Genomic DNA, 18863 nt, shown 5'->3' on the forward strand with positions numbered 1-18863 from the left:
TTCGTCTTCTTCTCCATCACCCTTCCAGAATTTGTTGAGCAGAGATGGGCAGCGAGGATGACTGCTCCAGATTGAAGCCAAGCCACTCGCAGAGCACGATAAGCTCCAAGCTAAAGATTCTGCTGCTGGTGGTGGTAACTAATCTGCTTTCAATTTATCTCTTCGTTGGGAACTTCGATTGGGCGGTGCCGGCGGTGCATCTATGGGACTCCGGCATTCTCCTCCGGGAGCTGAACGCCACCCAGCGCCAGCTGTCCGACAGTCAGTCGCAGGTGTCTCTGCTCAGCAGGCGGCTCGCAACCGCCAACTCCCTGCTCGAGACGCTTCTGATGGAGATCGGTAAGGCACAGCAGGAGGCGGCGCCGCCGGAAGAGGAGCTGGAAAAGTGGGCCAGCCAACTCACAGGCGAGCTCAAGCTCGTCGTTGGGCCTCACAAGCTCCCCTTCGGGTACACCCCCAACATCGGCTCCGATAAGCTGTACCCGGTGCTCGGCAGCGCCTGTCGTCTGTACGAGGAGGAGCTGGCGAAGTACATGAGCTACGATGTGGGCGGCGAGTGCCCCTCCGACGAGGTGTTCGCGCAGAGGCTGATGCTGAAGGGGTGCGAGCCCCTGCCGCGGCGGCGGTGCCACCCTAAGTCGCCGATACAGTACGTGGAACCGGCGCCGTTCCCGGAGAGCCTGTGGGCGATTCCGGCAGACACGAGCATCACGTGGGACGCGTACACTTGCAAGAACTACTCGTGCCTTGTGAACCGGGGGAAGGCGCAGGGGTCGTACGACTGCAAGGACTGCTTCGACCTGGTGGCGGGGCGGGAGAAGCACCGATGGCTGCAGGGCAACGGGGAGCTGGACTACACCATCGACGAGGTGCTGGCGATGAAGCCGGCAGGGACCATCCGAGTGGGGCTGGACATCGGCGGTGGGTCGGGGACGTTCGCGGCGCGGATGTGGGAGCGGAAAGTGACTGTGGTGACGAGCAGCATGAACTTCGACGGCCCGTTCAACAACTTCATCGCTTCGCGGGGGCTGGTGGCGATATACTTCAGCGTCTCCCACCGGCTTCCGTTCTACGACAACACCCTCGACCTGGTGCACTCCATGCACGTCCTCAGCAACTGGATCCCCGACGCGATCCTGGAGTTCGCGCTGTTCGACATCTACCGGGTGCTGCGGCCAGGCGGCCTCTTCTGGCTCGACCATTTCTTCTGCCTCGGCGAGCAGATCAACGACACCTACGTCCCCATGTTCGAGCGCATCGGGTTTTGGAAGCGCCGGTGGAACGCCGGCCGGAAGCTGGACCGCGGCATCGAGAAGAACGAGTGGTATCTCTCCGCCCTCCTTGAGAAGCCCATGACATAGCCAGCCCACTTTTTGACTTTTTACTCTATTCACCAATTAATTACTGCATTTCTAAGTGGGTACTTGAAAAAGGGTGCAATGTGAAATGGGCATAACTATGTGGATCAGTTGTTATAATTCCACAACAGGATATTGAATAAATACTAGTAATTCAGCATTGTTTCTTGCTTTGCTTTTTGATAGACTTCCATCAGTTCATCATGTTTCTTGCTCCGGTTCTGTAAAACTGTGTCGTGAAGTCGTAATCGTCCTCCAGGGCTTAGACTGTAGCGTCACGTTCACATCGTTACATATTTTTTTGTGTGTAAGAAGTCAATATTCATGTTATTTTATATACTATAGGTGGCTAAATATAATATTCTGAAATATAGTGGGAGATGAAACAATCAGAAAAAAAATGGGGGGAAAAACTTCTTTTAGTTGGTCAATGCCATGAAAACGTGTAATTGATTAAAAAAAGTGCTCAAATAATTCATTTGCAATACCTACTGTAGGTCAGCTCCATTCTGAGCTAGCCCAATTATTTTACTGAGCCACTATGATTTGAGCCATACTAAATCGAGCTACCGAACTAATCCGAATTGGTCTGATTTGTCAACCTGTCGAGTTAGTTCTACTTGCGGTCAATTTGTCGACCTATTGAGTTAGTCTGAGCTGTCAAACTATTAAGTTGCCGAGTCATTAGGCTATGTCCTTTGGGTCATCTGAGCTCATTTAGCCCGACTCAACAGGTTCAAGGAGACATGAGTCATAATATGCTTCCCACTGTCTTATGATCTGCACCGATATCTCATACATTTTTACCAAATATACCGCTCTCTTAAACTCTTTGTTTTTTATTATTTTCGTTTTTTTCATTCTATCATTGGGATATTATGATAACTTAAACATCGAAGAACTGACTTCTAATGAACCCTTTGACACATGTTATTTTTTACGGAGTTAACAACATCGAAAGAAGAAAGTCTCTTCAACAATCTTAAAAGTTTCTTCAGTGATCCCTACTAAAGTGATGGATTTCTGCAGCATCAATTAGATATATTGAAGTTGAGGAATATGCTTTCCCATTCATTTGTACAATTTAGTGGCGTAATCAAGTTTGGTGGCGTAATATAGTGAATGCTAGCTATATTTGTTATTGTTATAGAAATTAAAATATATCTCATATAATAATTGATATTTTTATATTTAGGTATTATTGTATATCTAATTATTTGTTAACTTGTTAATTCTAGAGGAGCTTTATAACCATGACATGGTTCCCTTCTGTAATACCTTAGATGTCCTTGTTTTGCTTTTCATCCTTCTATAATCTCACTAGCTTAATTGATTTGCGCCTATCTCGACTAACTGGCTAACTAACTCCATGCTTCAATTAATTAGCTTATTAAGTGATTTACCTTCATTTTATTGTACAAATTCAACAGGTTCTGTGCATCACAACTTACATCTGGATGAATTTTCCCACTGAGTGGAAACTTTGACTATTTCTTATCACATATAAGTTCCTTTTGAAAAAAAAACTTAAGCATTCAGGTCATACAAACAATAAAGTCATAAATAGTCAGCTAGCTCTACAAATATCTTTCGTATAATTATAGTAGTCAGATGTCTTCCCTTTCACTAAAATTATGAGGTAATTAACAGGGTCTCTTGACAGTAATGAACAATGATTTCTTTCTACAATCCAGGGATTAATTAGCGTCTCCAGCCCTGAATGAAATTTTAGCTTTCTGAATTGTCTATGATTTTCTTGTGTATTGCAGTGTAATGTTTCAATCCAGAATATGAAGAATAAGAGTATCTAAACAAGCGTCTCCGATGATCTCCTCCGTTTGCCTCCCAATTCTACTTCCACTGACCTCCTCCCGTCGAGCCTCATCCAGCATCTCCGGTTCCACCGGCGCCACCAGTCGTGCCGCCGCCGCCGCCTGCGGTGACGTAAGAACAGCTAGCTGAGCATCGACGTCCATCCCGGCCTCCGACGCAACTCTCTGCACTGAGGTCGGAGACAAGCTCGCCCACGCGAGTCCGGCCACGCAGTCAGGGAAGTTGAGGCCGCAGGGGGCCCCGGGGCCATGGAGAAAGAATACGGCGGTGTCATGTGCGACGGCGGCGGCCTCGGGCGTGGAGTAGGAGCCCAGCCACAGGCGCTCGCGGGTGCCCGGCACGCGGATCTCCGACACCCACTTGCCCCACCGCCTTCGGCGCGCCCCCTTGTATTTCCTCTCGCCGGTTGGTGGATTCATATTGTCTCTCTTCTTTCCGACCGGGCGGCAGCGCTGCGGTCGCGTTGGACAAGCAGAAGGGAATGAAACTGGAGAGCTTTGAGTCAGACCCGTGTATTTATAGCCCTGCAACTCAGCTTAAAAGTCAACCATTTTGAAGGTTGACCTTCAGGCACAGCGTGGGTATTTGACTGAAAAGTCTTAAAATATTTATAGTGCGTTGGGGGGTTTGACGCGGAGTCAAAATTTTCCTAGTCAAAACGGCAAGGGCAGTGAGAGAGCTGGATACGGAATCAGTCTCTGCGTTGTTATTGGTCAGAGGATGATTTTGGAGCGTGCTGTCTGAGATGGGACACAACCGTCTCGTTTAGGCCATCGACTAAGTATCTTTCTGTAACCGTGTTCAAATTGGATTTAGTATATTTGTATGTGACATTAAACCAAAATACGAAAGCAGGAAAGTAAATCGCCATGCTTCCTGTTACGCCTAAATCCGTCGTTATCGAACTTACTGTAGCTCTAGCTCACAGCAAAAGCTAGCTAGAAGATTCTAGTGCTCGGCGCAAAGGCCAAAGTCCACGACCACGAGTCTTACTAAATCCTTGTCTATCACATGATAAATTAAACAAGCGTGCGCTCGGTGGACCAAAGGAATCTTTATCTATACGATAACGAGTTTATGCAACTATAAAATTTTCACGACGAGAAAAAATGGCGACGTTGTTGACTCAAAATTTAAAGGCGATGCCCAATAACAATTAACATCTACATTCTTGAGAGGGGGAAAAAAAGAATCAGTGGGGGAAAAAAACTATGAATCTTCTCTCCCAAACATATGGAAAGCAATGACAAAAACAAAAAAAAAAAAGGACTGTAACCATGAGGGACTAATTTTTTCTAGTCCTGCAACCTGAGCTAAATAATGCTGATCCGACTCGGGCCTTGATTTAGTGTTGCTTAAAACGTTTCAAAAGAAAACTGCCGATGCCGCCGACCACCATTATCATAAATGGAGTCCCAATGAACATGAAATCGAGCGGTTTATTTTTGCTCTGAATTCTTTGTTGTTTGGTCAAGTGCTCACTAACTAAGGTCGAAATGCTGCTCAAACGTTGCATGATTTGGTGATGTCCTTGCGTGATGAGCTGGAGCTGCAAATAATGAAAGACATCAGCATTATCTTCCAGAACAAAATAGCAATCGTGATCCTTAGTAGTACAAGATTTTAGAAAAACCTCCTATCAGAAACATTGAATTTCTAAAGAAAAGAAGTTAATCAAAGGCCAGCCAGACATACCTCATTTGTCAGGGTTAAATCTTTGTTTAGTTTGGGCGAAGAAGATGAACTGGGTAGGAGGGTGGCATTGCCTTGGTTAGATGCAGAAAGTGATGTCGGAAGAGTTTCACTTTCAGGAAGTAAACGTTGTGGATTTGCCACAATTTTCTGGGAACTAAACATTGAGCTGAGTTCTTCCATTTGCGAGCTAAGCACATAAATCCTTTCATTTAGAGTTGATATCTGTTCTGAGAGTTGAGCACTTTCCTGCATAGGACAGACCCGAAATAAATACAAAAGCACCTTATTAATTTGTCTTATTGCCAGAATTTGCCTCGCAGTCAAAATTGAACAGTTAACAACATTAAGATTTTTCGTCAGCATACTGATATTTTTAAAGGTCACCTGGTCGATTGCAGATGATTCAAAGGCGTGTTCCTCAGAACTGTCATTGATGGTTAGTGCAGTGAGCTTAGCAACGCTTTTGTCCTCGTGCGACGAGTAGGAGTGAGACATCACTCTGAACAAATGCATATACAAGAACCTTAGGGAATTATTAAATATCTATACTAGGTTGTTAGCTGATAATTGAACATACGTTGTCAATAAAGTAATAGAACTAAAGACGAAGACAGTATGGCTAGTGACATCACAAACCAAAGAACAGATAGAGAGGAAAAAGAAAGTTTGGAGGAGGAATTAATCGGCGCTGTTAAACTCCTGGAAGAACATGGTTGTTGCAAGGTTGAAGGAATCGGGGCTGTGAACAGAAGGGACGATGCGTGGGCAGTGTTTTCACGAGGGAGGACAAGTTCAGTGCAGAATCAATCATTGGTAGGTAATTTGACTACATCGAAAGTGGTCGAGTATATTTGTCCAAATCCTCAAGCAGAGTTTTCGACAAGGTGGATAGCAACTACTGTTTATGGAGTATTTCTAATGCTTGGTAGATCAATCATTGAGCACGATAAATAAAAGTTACTGTAATCAGGACTCATGATTATATAAAGGTTAAGATTACTGACCTGGTAGAATTCTTATTTTCCATTAAAACCGTATTTCTAGATGCCTGTTCAGGAGCTTCTCTAGGACTAAAGACCATTTCATCATATGGACTCAGCTTTCTCTGCAATTCATCTGGCAATGCCTGCACATCAAATAAAGGATAGAACATCAATTATCCTAAAGATGACGGCATGAAAAATTCCAACTTTTATAAATAAACAATACCATTGATTCATTCACGAGCTTTTCCAGCTGAATCTGTTCAATGTAAGTGTGAGGAATGTAAGAACCTTCCAATCCCAACTGCTCTGCTATGTACTTGACTGACTTTCGTTCTTTTCCTTCGACCTTTATCATAATTAGGACAATTCTCAATCATACAAGGTTCAAGTATAATTGTTGTTGAGCCAAAGAGAATAAAGAACAGTGAGTAGGTAGCACATGTTAACACCATTGTGTAGATGTACACATCCTTATGTCAATTTTACTGCTAAGCAAGGACTGTCCTCTCAAAGCTCACAATGATAAAACACTGAAATGATGCTTAAATTCTCATTCAAAGAATAACACAATTTGACACTTCTGGAGAGTGGCCTATGCACCTGCCTAGGCATTTAGAGTAGGGTTCACCTCGCATGCGCAATATGCCATCTCTTTACATGGTTCAAGCACTAGAAGGGCATGACCTTAGATGATCAAGAACTAAGGAACTTTGTGATGATTTTTGTCCACTAGAGATGACTTAAACCTTTTTTTTTGCAAGTGAGAAACACTTTAGTTATCATATGCAAGTTAGTAGTTACTAATAATATGACCTACATACATTTATTTTGTACATGTTAAAATAGTATGTGAAATTATGTTTGGATAGATTGATAGATCCACTTGGTATATGTCAGTGATTTTATCATTATAAATACTTTAAATATATTTTAATACTAATCTCATATCCACGTATAAAATGTGTGTTATGCAGTGAGACTAGCACTTGCTGCCTAAAAACTTCTTCAAAACCTAAGATGAAGATGCCAAATTTGTTATTTCAATTTCCACCATGTGTATTAAAATGATGGACGGACGATAACAAGTTAATACCCTACCTTAAAATATAGTTGGAAAAAGAATTTGAAGATGGGCTATTAGAGCAGAAAGAAGTTAATTTTGCAAAGAATCAGAAAAGAAAGTGACTGAATAAAATTTGTTAACATGAATCTATTCTTAACTAAAGCTGCCAATTAGTATATTTATCTAAAGATACATACGTACTTAACAAATGCATCTTCCAATAAATCCGAGGCAATGTATGATGTAATACTGGAAATGATGAAATTGATTTAAATGGTTCAAAAATAAGATGATTTCATGAAATAAGAAATGGAGTTACCTGTATATAGCAATGATTTAATTGTTCTAACCAATCAAGCTTTACAACCACTCGATCATCAGAAAATACATGGCTGTTTCTTTTCAAAATAGCTGCAATGCTATAGCCTAGTGCCATTAACCCACCAAGAAGACGCACACCAACTTGAAAAGTAATTCTCGGTGAAATGATGAAGGGGTTATCTGTGACCCATTCCTGAGCATTCACCAGTTGAACAATGATCAAACTTAACAGATTTAATCAGAATGAATACATGTTTATAGGCAAGAAGATCCATGTTATATTAACAATTAGAGAGATAGGTAGACATTCTGTAGAGTGCTTCTTGAATGGTAAAATTTATAAGTTACTGCTATTAATGGATCAATTCTCTCATCAAGTAGGTCATGATAGAACTACTCTACCAAACAATGCCTTGCCTCAATGGAATTACAAAACTCAAGAAAATAAAGATTGACAAACCAAAATTTTCCATAAATGAGCAAAAATAATATAACCAAAGCCTAAAAATGCAACAATCCACAAAAGATCAAGAATCTGAAGTTTTAACATGATGCACGAGGTTGAAAGTACACGCACAAGCATGGATTTAGCTACAAATATGAATTAGTTACAAAAATCACTTAATTATGATAAAAAAATGTCACAAGTAGGACTTGGCGCTTGTCAGGATTGCAATTGTAGATACTCTTACATTCAAACAATAAGGATTCGAGTAAGAGTATCAAGCTAGAAGCCCAGAGCATAATTGGTAAAGAAAGTTCAAAACAAACTAGTATAGGTTCGGATTTAGTGCAAAAAGATAAAGAGAAACTAGTAATATAGAATTATGTTTGCTGCAGATCATAAGCGTATGTACCTTACAAAGATACTATAACATTGTTATTATACTAAAATTTTCAAACGAGAATCCACATGGAGAAAAGAGAAAAGAGCGAACCTCAAACATAAGGTTGTACTTCCCATCCTTGTTTCTCATTCGTAAATAAGAGTGGCATGTTTCTGGATCTTCACCTGGTGGTAATAGATATATGTCACAAGTTTCCTCTCTATCTTCTTCATGCTCTTCAGAGAGAACAGACTTAATTTGGTCCACTGAAACAGTCTTTGTTGACTACAATATTGGACAACACTTATTAGTACAAATGAAAATGAGAAAAAGGAACAGTTAAAATTTCTTATTTAAATTACCAGGCCAAATTTACAAGAAAAAAAAGGAAAAACAAACAGTAACCTTTAAAGTATAGGTTGGATTCTGGAAGCCTGTGAACGGGTTGAACTTGTTCTTAATTTTTATATGTGCTGTTTGCAGGTCTGGCTCAATGAAGGCCTTATACATTGGATAGACCTGCAAATATATTGCATGGGTTTAATTTTGACTTTCAAATACCTTTTTTTTTTTTTGAGGAAATGCATAGAATCAAATATTTAGTGAACACAGAGAAAAGAAGCTATATTTGCCAAAATAAAAAAAGAATAAGTCTTATGAACTAGCTCATCATGCAAGTAAAAAAATTAAGTGCATCCAGCTGAAAAAGTATATAATTTTTGAAAAAAGAAGAGTTTGAAGGTAAATGACCGTTTCTGTAATTTGATAAACTATTTCTTCAGGTCCTTGTCCAGCACGCTGTATGTCTCTCAAAACTCTTTTGAGAAGGTCAAAATGTACGCCGCCCGTCACGCAAACACGGAGGTCAAGTAAAGGGCGCAATTTGTCACTCAAAGCATAAATACCTTCCAGAATGACAATTCGAGAGCTCGGCACATCAACAGTCCTGCTAGGAAGAAAACCAAAAAGATAGCTCATGTTTATCGTAATCAGACATCTAGCAGTTCTGTTGGGCTTAAAATCTAGCTCAATCCTGAAAATCAACCCCTTTGCCACAGTGAACTTTATAAAAAGATTACCTGTATCCTACGCGACTGCTAGCTTTAAAATCATATATCGGCACCTCAACAGATCTCCCTTCTTTTAGTCCTCCAATGTTTTCCAGCAATGTGCTATAATCTGTTATACGCGGATCTAAAAGCAAATTGCATGTCTTAGAAGTTTGCAATTACTAAAAAACTTTAAATCTGAGAAGTATAGATTGTAAGTTAACAAAAAGAGCACAACTGCATTCAGTGAGGTGATAGTTGAAACCATTCATAAATATGAAATAAGGAAAAGAGATTGAGGAGTTAAATGTGAAAATGGCAAAGCAATGAACTCAGAGAATAAGTTACCATCAAAATTTTTATCAACAATACGACTCGGATCATTATAGTTGTCCATCGATATTACAGCTACATCTGGAAGGAAATCAAGAATTTTATCCGTAAATACTGTCTTCCCTGCCCCAGAAGGTCCAGCCACCCCAACCAAAATAATTCCATCGTTGCTTTGTGCCAGCAACTGGCATGCACGTAGTACAACATAGAAGCCCTTTTCAAATGATAATGAACCTTCAATTGGAACAACATCATAACGATTACAATCCTTCCGCTTCACCAATCGAATTCGATCTCTTAGAAGTCCGTGCCTAGATTCTGATGAGTGATTCATAGAATCATACTGATCCATCAAGGAAATCAAAAAATTCCTGCAACAAAAATAGACTGAGGGATGAAAAGGAGAAGCCATTAATGGAAGCGATAAGATGGTAACATTCTAAAATCTTACTTCACAATAATACCTAATGCTAATCTAAATGCAAGCAGAAAAACAGTAAAAACAAGAAATGAGACAAAAATCTATGGATAAGAGAACATCAAAAACAAACAATTGATTGCTTATAAATACGAATGCAGACGATGAGAGTCATAGCAATACAATTTGTAACTCTAATCACACATAACGTTGCAAGGGAGTGAGGTGCAAGATCCAGGAACTAAATCAAATTAACGCTTTTCATAAAACAAACAAACAATCAAACGAAATCCTACCGAAGAATACAAAACTTAGCCTATATTTTCACAGGTCAAGAAGCGGGCTCAAATTAGAATTCATCAAATAATCCCACATGAAGAAGCAACACATCTTCCAATATTGGCTAACCAAAAATGAATAGGAAACGAAAATTCCTTGTTATCGAAGAAATCCGGAGGCTTCAAGAAGATGAATTAAATCCAGCTACAACGAAACAGATGTCGAGTACTCGTTTTAACAGGAGATGAGTAATGGTGTGAAGTTTCTCAATGGGAGCAAGAAAACACCTACCCTGCGGTCGAGATAAGCGGATAGCGGAGCAGATGTTCTAGGGAGGGAGATGGGGAGCAGGTGGCGCCGCAAAAGTATCGTGGAACGGCGACGTCCGGCGGAGGAAAACGAGACTGTTCGAGAAGCGCTCGAGAGAGGAGCGGGGCTCGCAAATTGATTCCGCCGAGTACATCATGATGGCTTAAATAGCAGCATAACAAACAAAAAAATTGCAATTCAGTTTCCCGAGTTATTCGTGGAATACAGTAATTGGAGGATACAAGTGGGTCCGGGTGGAGCCCACGGAAGTTTATATTTTCTCGGCATGACATAGTCCGCCTTGGCTTGGGTTAAACAAAAAATTGACCGTGTAATTGCCCATGTTTATAGTTAAAAGATTTACAAAAAATTATAAAAAATACTGAATTTTTAATAGAACTGCTATTTTTTTCTTCTAAAATTCAAATTAAACCCTATAATTTGAATAAGAAATTCATTTTGACATCTGTAATTTAATCTCTAACTTTTTTTATTTCTATAATTCACCGTTGCGGTTAAACATATTCAATGGGCCGAGGAAAGATACTAAAATTAAACCCTGGGAATCTTTTCGCACTACCCCAGATTCTAACAGTTCGGAAGGATCCTTACCATCAAATTCATGATGGACGACTGTGATTTGATGTGAAACGCACGAACCTTTTTTTTTGTCTTGTTTTTATTTTTTCTCCCGAAGCGAAAGAAAAAATAACTATGTGCCTCCTGTGCCTCCCTCGACCTTCTCTCTGGGTATGCATAGCTCACCTACTCCATCACTCTCCCCCAACTGAACTGACCATTTCCGTTGGTTCGCCTCCATGGGAGGGCACGACGAATTATACGACTGGGAGATCCTCCTCGGGTCCGAGGTCGGAGAGGGCTCAAAGTCTCTTCAAGCTTCTTCAGAAGACAATTTTGTGGACGGTGTCATCAAATTCGACTACTTCGCGTTGGATTCCGGTAAGGACGACCAGAAAAAAGCTGATGGGAGCACCCACGCGGAGGAGGCGCAGGTTGATTCAGATAACCCTAGCTGGGTCGACCCTGAATCCGATTCTGGATTCGTCGGCCAGACCAAGGGAGGGACGAGTTTTTCGAGGATCAGGATGGATGGATTTAAACGATCTCCTTTTGGTACCGAAAAGGGAAGCGCCGATGTCGACGAGGAGGGTGGGAAGGATCTGGGCGTCGAGGGGATTAGGGAGATTGAGGCGAGAAGATTGGTGAACAACGATTCCGGTGAACCTGTAAAGATCCGTGATTCGTCAACGGAATTGGACAGCCACAATAATTGTTTGAATAAGGCTAATGGGGGAGAGAAAAGAGAGACGGTTTGGTGGAAGTTCCCCTTTCAGCTTATAAAGTTTTGTGCTTTGAAGGCGAAGCCAGTTTGGTCGATCTCTATAGCTGCGGCCATTTTGGGGCTTCTGATGCTTGGAAAGAGGTTGTATAAGATGAAAGAGAAATCTAGAAGTATTCCTTTCAGGATCATCCTGTATGAGAAGGTGAAACCTTTTTCTACTTATTTCCTTATTTAGTGAATCGCTTTTCAGTTTCTTTATTGTATTAATTGGTTTTGATTGTTTATCGATTAGAAAGTTATTCTTTCTATGATTAATATTCAAAATGAGACAATTGATAATCGACATAGTTTTACTAAAGAAGATGCAGTGTTGTAGCCAAATTTATGAAGTCAGGCTTGTGATCGATTATCTATTGCAGTGTGGTCCTTTCTGTGATAACTTGGAAAGTTTATCTCATATGATCTTGTGTGAATTATTTGTTGAGTAAATCTTGGTGACTGTCATGTAATTTTGTTAGTCTAGCAATTGGGAAATTAATATCATGTTGGTTGTATCCCCAAAAAACACATGTTTCATGTACATATAGACTCATAACAAACATTCTAAACCTAGAATACCAACGTGGGACAAACTCCCCAACACTATAATTATATTGACTTAATACCTTCAACCCATGTTTGAAGATGGAGCATATATACTATGTTCAGCTTGCAAAAAAACTAGACTAGTTCTAACAAAACAAAACAATTGACATAACCAAGCTGAAATAGAAAAACATAATGCCTGCACGTAGGCAAAATAAAGCTATGATGGAATGCACAAACTTCAATTGTAGGCGAAATCAAGCTATGATGGAATACACAAACTTCAATTGTTTGACCTCAGTCTAGCCAACTCATCAAGAGAGGCTGAAGAGGGAGATAGAGTGGTCTTCTCCTCGCCACCCATATGTGGGCAACATACGGCGAACATAGAAATAGGAAAAGAAAAAACACTCAACAACAGACATAGGATTGACACAATGCATACAACAATCCACGAAGATACCAGTGGGAAATGCAAGCAGCAAGAAATCTGAAAAGCAAGACTGGAAGAAGCTATTGCTGAGAGAAGCAAAAAAGAAGTTGATGTTGGGAAAATGAAGCAGAAAGTTGCTACACGGAAGCAGTAGTAAGTAGTTGTTGTGTGGGAAGAAGAACATGAAAGGCTTCAGTTTATGAATGAGCTGTGGGCATCATTGCAGGCTAGAAGAAGTGCAAAGAGGATTTGTTGCTTCTGCAACGAAAATTGCTTTCAACGGAAGAGGAGCGCTTATGGATTTGAAGGATGGTAGTTGGCAATAACAGGTCTCTCGCAATGGATTGTGCCATGGTGAAGGTTCGGGCGAGGTCACTAGTCGCCTTTCTAGTGAGATGCCAGATTAAGGACAGAGCAGGAGTGCTCCACAAAGAAGGCTAGATGTCAGCAGTTATGCAAAGAAGACTCATTGGAGAAGACTGGCTGTGTTTGCATCACCAAGTGCCGTTTGTGCTTCAACTCCCTGTCCTACAGTGTCTCACTACCAGTCTATAATGTGGAGAAGAGAAGACAAGTTAGATTTGTTCAATTCCTGGAAGCAAAGGGCAGTTGGTGGTGGAGTCCCCAGAGAGTAGGAGGAACCTTCAATAGAAACATGCCAAGAGCAGAAAAAAGATCAAAGAGCATGGGGGAAGGCAGTAGCCGAAGTTGGTGGTCTACCCCCTTGGGTTAATATTGTCTTTTAGAAGCAAACATTAGAAAATGGGGTCTCTCTGATATATTGTAGAAATTGAGAAATTAATATTGTACTAATTGTATTCCCAAAAGACACCTATGACATGGATACATTGACTCATAACAAACATCCTAAACCTAAAATGTCAGTATGAGATTAAACTGGATACGTACTAATCCTGTTGACCTAATGCCTCTAACAGCTTGTTTTATATTCTGAAGTCTATCGATCTTATTTGGTTGCTCAAGATTGTATATAGTTAATTAATGCTGCTGGAAACTTATCTTTTGTCATCTTTAGTATATGGTGCTTCAAGAAGCTCACATATGCTGTAGCAAAATTCAAAATCTTATCATCCTTTTCAAATTTTTATTTCAATCCAAAAATCTCTATGTAAACCTTTGTATCCCCTAGACAATACATATGAGATTTTCAATCATCGATACATAACAACAACAACAAAGTCTTATTCCACTAAGTGGGGTCGACTATATGGATCCTTATACGTCATTGGACTTTGTCCCATACTACATTATCATATATATTTAAATAAATTTTATCTTATTTTATTATTGCTAACCAAGTCTTTTTTGATCTTTTTCTTCCTCATTTGATTTGCATATTTGCTATAGTTTTACATTACCTAACGGGAGCATTTATTGGTCTTCTAAGTATATGTTTGTACCATCTTAAACGTACCTCTTGGAGTTTTTCTTCAATAGGTGTAACTTCAATTTTCTTTTTACTATTTTTATTTTTCATCTTGTCTATCCTTGTATGTCTGCATATCCACTTTAACATCCTCATCTCTGCAACTCTCATCTTCTACTCATGTACTCGAGTCAAAGTCTAACATTCAACTCTATATAACATAGCAGGTTTAACTACCGTTTTGTAAAACTTTCGTTTAAATCTTAAAGGTGTTTTACAATCACAAAGAATACTTGACATTCTCTTCCATTTCAACTATCCCGCTTATATTCTATGTAAGATATCGATAGGAAAATAATTTCATATAGGTTCTCTCAATTGTTTGACCATTCCGTCCTCCCATTTGAGGGACAATTTTCTTGTTCACCTTGTGCAGGTGTATTTTCTTGTTCACCTTGTGCAGGTGTATTAGGAGTAGAATTTTTATCATCAGCAAGGTTTCAGTTTTAGGTAATCTGTAGCTGCTTTGCAACTTTTTTTTGTTAGATTTCTTTCTCTTTTCAATCTGTTTCTGCTTTACAACCTTTAGAGGGTCCTATTACATGAATGAAATATATAAGGGAGAGAAAGGAAAGGATTACAAAAATGCACATAAATAATGAATCTCTGTGTAATTTTGTACTACTTTCTCTTCTTTCCCTCGTAAATTCCCTTAGTGGCCCAGATAATGGACACTTCTATGAGGTTATTTGCATGTCTTCTTTGGCTGCAGAAAGCATCCATGTAATGTGGTGATCTTTAATAATTCCTAACATTTTTTCTTGTTCATCTACAGAAAGCATCCATGTAATGTGGTGATCTTTAATAATTCCTAACATTTTTTCTTGTTCATCTACAGAAAGCATCTCAGTTGAAGATCCATGCAGCTCGTCTGAATGAAGCTTTCTCTGTTGTGAGACGTGGCCCTATCATAAGCCCTTCACTACGTGCCGCTAGATCGGACCCATGGTCTGTTGCAAGCATTCAGTGAGATGCATCTGATCCATAGACAGGGGTGGTTAATTGGATCACTATATGACGATCCAGTTACATGTTGTCAATATGCATACACTATACAATAAAGGTTGGAATGTAGCTGTTGTTATGGAAACATATGCATATTCGGTAAGTAATGCTTCCATGTTTCAACTACGCATTGTGGTGTATCGTCAGAGATGGTCTCCATTTTGAGATCACTCATCAAGTAGCAACGCTGTTCATCAACGGTGGTCTTGTCTATATCTGAAGTTGGAATGTTTCTTCCAGATATTTCATAAATGTAAGCTAAATTGCCTCCTGCACGCAAATGAGATAGTGGTTTTGCAACGTGCAATTAATTGGCCATCCATACAACTGGTTAATGAACTGCCCAACTTACGTACTTTTAATTGTCGTGAAGGTTTATTGTTTATTCATTCGGTCTCTATTAGGCATTCTGCTGATTGGCCGTCGATAATTTCAACTGCAAGTTGAACCTTATGGGCATCTAAAGGACGTTCTGGGTCATACTAGACCTTTGTTAGGCATTCTGTTGAGCCTTTAGTGGCTTTCTGTTGGGCTGTATCTAAGAGTGCAAATTATCAAATTCGAACTTAAACATGCTCAATAAATTTTTTCAAAACAAATTTAAATTTATAATATTTTACTTGATTATTTACAAACTACTAACGAATTGAACTTTCTTTATCTTTACATAATTTTTTATTTGAATATGCACGATTTGAATAATTTGAACTGAATTTAAATTTAAATTTATTTTTTTTTTAAATTATAATTTAATTCTACTAGTTCAAACAATTCAAATTGAATTCAAGTTTGAATTTTATTTCTAATCAAGTTTGAACTAAAATTATTTATATTTTTAAATTTTGAATTGAATTGGAATATCTTATATATTTTTCAACTCGAACTTAAATATCAATAATTTCTTACTATTTAAATTGATTCGTTTCTTTTGCACAGTTAAGAGGCTGGGGTTGTAGGACCTTATGTGTCACCAATGAACTCTATATTCATTGAATAATTTTTGTTGGGTCATTGAGCTTATTGAATTTATCATAACTTTTATGGACTTTCTGCAAAGCTTTGATGGCCTCTGTTAATTACAACACTTTTTTTTAGATGTCAGGAAGAATGCGTGGAAGTACTGAGATTAATTGGACCCTTCACCTGAGCATTGTCAAAGTACCGATTATTGAATTAAGGTGCATTAGCTTGTAATTTCAGCTTTCAATCCTTGGGCTATCGTATACCTTTGCCTCTATATGTCGACCGAATATAAAACAATAGACACAAAAGGATTATGAGTCATAAATTAATATCATAGTAATTGGGTAGATTATTAAAATAAATTAAATTTATTATAAAACACGATCTGGAGAATTTTTCAAAAGGATTCATTAATATTTAAAATATGATATTTTATTGAATCATGTATTTTTAAATTGTATTATTGTTCACATCCTATTTTTGTTTTATCAACTCATGCATTAATTATATTCTTATAAGTCCTTTACTTTTTTTCTCATACATTAATTATATTTTGTTTTATATAATGTCGTAAGGGCAATGATCTAACTGATTATCTTCTCTAATGGTAAATTTTTTAAAGTTAAATTGTTGCGACTCTAACACTCCTCTTTATTGCAAATATATTATTATCATCACTGAATTATTACTCAAAAGTCAATGATAAATCCTTTGGATCTCCATATCCTCTACAAATTTTAGTTACTTGTAGTTAAGATCTCATTGCCCAATAATGAGTTTTTGTCAAAATTTATTGACTATGCTAGACACTTCAAAATCGATACAAATTAGGATCAATGTATACCTTACATTCTCTTGAGTTTAATCGTGTTCTAAAACCTAATTTTTATAGTCTAGACACATAGTTTCCTTATACCGACTCTAAGATAACACCAATGAATTCCTTGCATCCTTTAGATTTTAACAATATTAAATTTACATCAATATGAGTACTATTATCAATAAATTTATATTGAAATTCATTGATGACTTTAATCACATATCAGATTAGCTGCCACTGATATTCTAACATGTTTCTCATGCATAGTTTGTCAATAGGTCTTTTATGCAATCTCGTGTTTCAGATTTCAATATTTATGAAATCATTTTTGGCTTGAGAAAATGGTGTGAACTTTTGTTTCTTGTGTGATTACTGGGATACTTTGTCATCAGTTTAAGTGACCAAATTATGTCCTCAAAATTGGTATACAATCTTGTTCCTTAATTATCTTACCACTAGGAATGTAGTTATTTCTTCTACATGTCTACTTTGTTATTTTTCGTCCTCGTTGAGTAATATTTTGTTGGTCAAAAATATGTTTAGAAAGGGATCGGACATTACTAATTCTTATGGAATCCAAAAACATTTACAAACTTAATCTTTTGAGCAAATAAATACATGACTAATTGATTTTTTTAAATTTCTATTGCCTTGACTGATTGATGTATGTAATATTTGTTGAGCAACTTATTCATAAATGAGATCATAAATTTTTTTGCTTTTATATCAATGGATGATTAATTCAAAAATCACACGGCTCAAACGTAAATTATTGATTATGTTTACATCGATCAAGCTTAGTCGCATATTACCTACACCTATAATAAGAATACAATTTAACTGCAGCTCTTATAAATTTCCATAAAAGTCAAATGGCAAAATTCATCAAGTTTGTCGACTCAATTATCTTAAATAGTTTTCGCATTGATTAGAAATAGAACTTCTTATCTAGCTCTCTCTCTCTCTATATATATATATACCATGCAAATCATAACGAGATTGTTGTTTATTAGACGATCTTCATACATTATATGACCACACACTAAAATTTAATTGTTTAATTACGTAATATCTAAAATTTATATAATGAAACGATTGCCTTATCTACAACAAAAATACTTATTTAGACGTAAATCTAACTTAAAAAAAAGAAATAGATAATCTAATTTGAAAGAGAAACATGTTAAATTCTATTTGTATTAAATTATTTTTTGATTAGTTTACAAGACAAAAAATATTATTTGATTCTAAATTGACAAATGATTAAATTAAAATTTAAAATTTGTTGGATACGCTCATCTTATCAATCTTGAATAATTATTCAAATTATTTCTTTAAAACATAGATGCTTCAATATTTTCGCAAAGGTGTGATCAATTGAAGTGTAGTTGTTTAATACTAAGCCATCAAACACTTTTAACATAAAATTATTAATAATCCTCAAGAACATGAATATTTAGAAGAGAAAAAAACATGAATGAATTTAAGAGAATATTAGGTGTAGAATACTATAAATTTAAAATAAATGATCTTAAAATGGTCATTTTTTTCAAAAAATATAAATTAACTCTGGAAGAGTACAATAATATTAATTTGACATAAATCATCAATAAAATAACTAAATATTCAATTCAGTTGAAGCAAGCAAAACCTGACTCAACACTTTGATTCAATGTTGCAATGGTGGAGAGTCCATGATTTGATACATTGCCTTAGTTTAAGTTAATCTTAAACTCTAAGAGCATTTTGTAAAATAAAGTTTAAACAAATTTGATAAAATAAACTGATAAGTTTGACCATCATTTAGCTTAGCCTACCCGTTTACCATCCTACTTA

At 37.8% G+C, this 18863-nt stretch overlaps 4 protein-coding genes across 4 annotated transcripts; 2 read left to right on the forward strand and 2 right to left on the reverse strand.

Moving 5' to 3' along the window:
* The first annotated feature begins 44 nt into the window (after nt 1-44).
* LOC141833145 (putative methyltransferase At1g29790) lies at nt 45-1361 on the forward strand. The gene has a single exon (XM_074720530.1). It carries the CDS (start codon nt 45-47, stop codon nt 1359-1361), a length of 1317 nt encoding a protein of 438 aa, XP_074576631.1.
* A 1585-nt stretch (nt 1362-2946) lies between these two features.
* Nucleotides 2947-3651, reverse strand: LOC141834116 (ethylene-responsive transcription factor ERF020-like). The gene has a single exon (XM_074721565.1). It carries the CDS (start codon nt 3608-3610, stop codon nt 3137-3139), a length of 474 nt encoding a protein of 157 aa, XP_074577666.1. The 5' UTR covers nt 3611-3651; the 3' UTR covers nt 2947-3136.
* Nucleotides 3652-4536: 885 nt separating this feature from the next.
* Nucleotides 4537-9817, reverse strand: LOC141833780 (inorganic pyrophosphatase TTM2-like). The gene is made up of 11 exons (XM_074721275.1): nt 9481-9817; nt 9163-9277; nt 8834-9029; nt 8489-8602; nt 8195-8368; nt 7255-7449; nt 6096-6218; nt 5891-6012; nt 5271-5385; nt 4887-5132; nt 4537-4740 (listed from the first exon to the last, which is right to left on the reverse strand). Exons 1-11 carry the CDS (start codon nt 9815-9817, stop codon nt 4537-4539), a joined length of 1941 nt encoding a protein of 646 aa, XP_074577376.1.
* Nucleotides 9818-11202: 1385 nt separating this feature from the next.
* On the forward strand, nt 11203-15525 carry LOC141833441 (uncharacterized). The gene is made up of 2 exons (XM_074720889.1): nt 11203-11976; nt 15078-15525. Exons 1-2 carry the CDS (start codon nt 11290-11292, stop codon nt 15207-15209), a joined length of 819 nt encoding a protein of 272 aa, XP_074576990.1. The 5' UTR covers nt 11203-11289; the 3' UTR covers nt 15210-15525.
* The last annotated feature ends 3338 nt before the right edge of the window (nt 15526-18863 follow it).

Source organism: Curcuma longa, chromosome 8 (genome assembly GCF_044706935.1).
Source record: "Curcuma longa cultivar G26 ecotype Majalengka, Jawa Barat chromosome 8, ITB_CL_G26_1.1, whole genome shotgun sequence".
Taxonomy (NCBI): Eukaryota; Viridiplantae; Streptophyta; class Magnoliopsida; order Zingiberales; family Zingiberaceae; genus Curcuma; species Curcuma longa.

What these genes read in the sequence shown, in the direction of transcription:
- LOC141833780 (XM_074721275.1), bottom strand. Translation starts at nt 9,817, where the DNA reads ATGGATCAGTATGATTCTATGAATCACTCATCAGAATCTAGGCACGGA. An exon ending in TGTTGATAAAAATTTTGATG is followed by an intron (nt 9,278 to 9,480) that starts GTAACTTATTCT and finishes ATTTGCTTTTAG; the next exon opens with ATCCGCGTATAACAGATTAT. An exon ending in ATCCAACCTATACTTTAAAG is followed by an intron (nt 8,369 to 8,488) that starts GTTACTGTTTGT and finishes CCAATATTGTAG; the next exon opens with TCAACAAAGACTGTTTCAGT.
- LOC141834116 (XM_074721565.1), bottom strand. Translation starts at nt 3,610, where the DNA reads ATGAATCCACCAACCGGCGAGAGGAAATACAAGGGGGCGCGCCGAAGG.
- LOC141833145 (XM_074720530.1), top strand. Translation starts at nt 45, where the DNA reads ATGGGCAGCGAGGATGACTGCTCCAGATTGAAGCCAAGCCACTCGCAG.
- LOC141833441 (XM_074720889.1), top strand. Translation starts at nt 11,290, where the DNA reads ATGGGAGGGCACGACGAATTATACGACTGGGAGATCCTCCTCGGGTCC. An exon ending in GGATCATCCTGTATGAGAAG is followed by an intron (nt 11,977 to 15,077) that starts GTGAAACCTTTT and finishes GTTCATCTACAG; the next exon opens with AAAGCATCTCAGTTGAAGAT.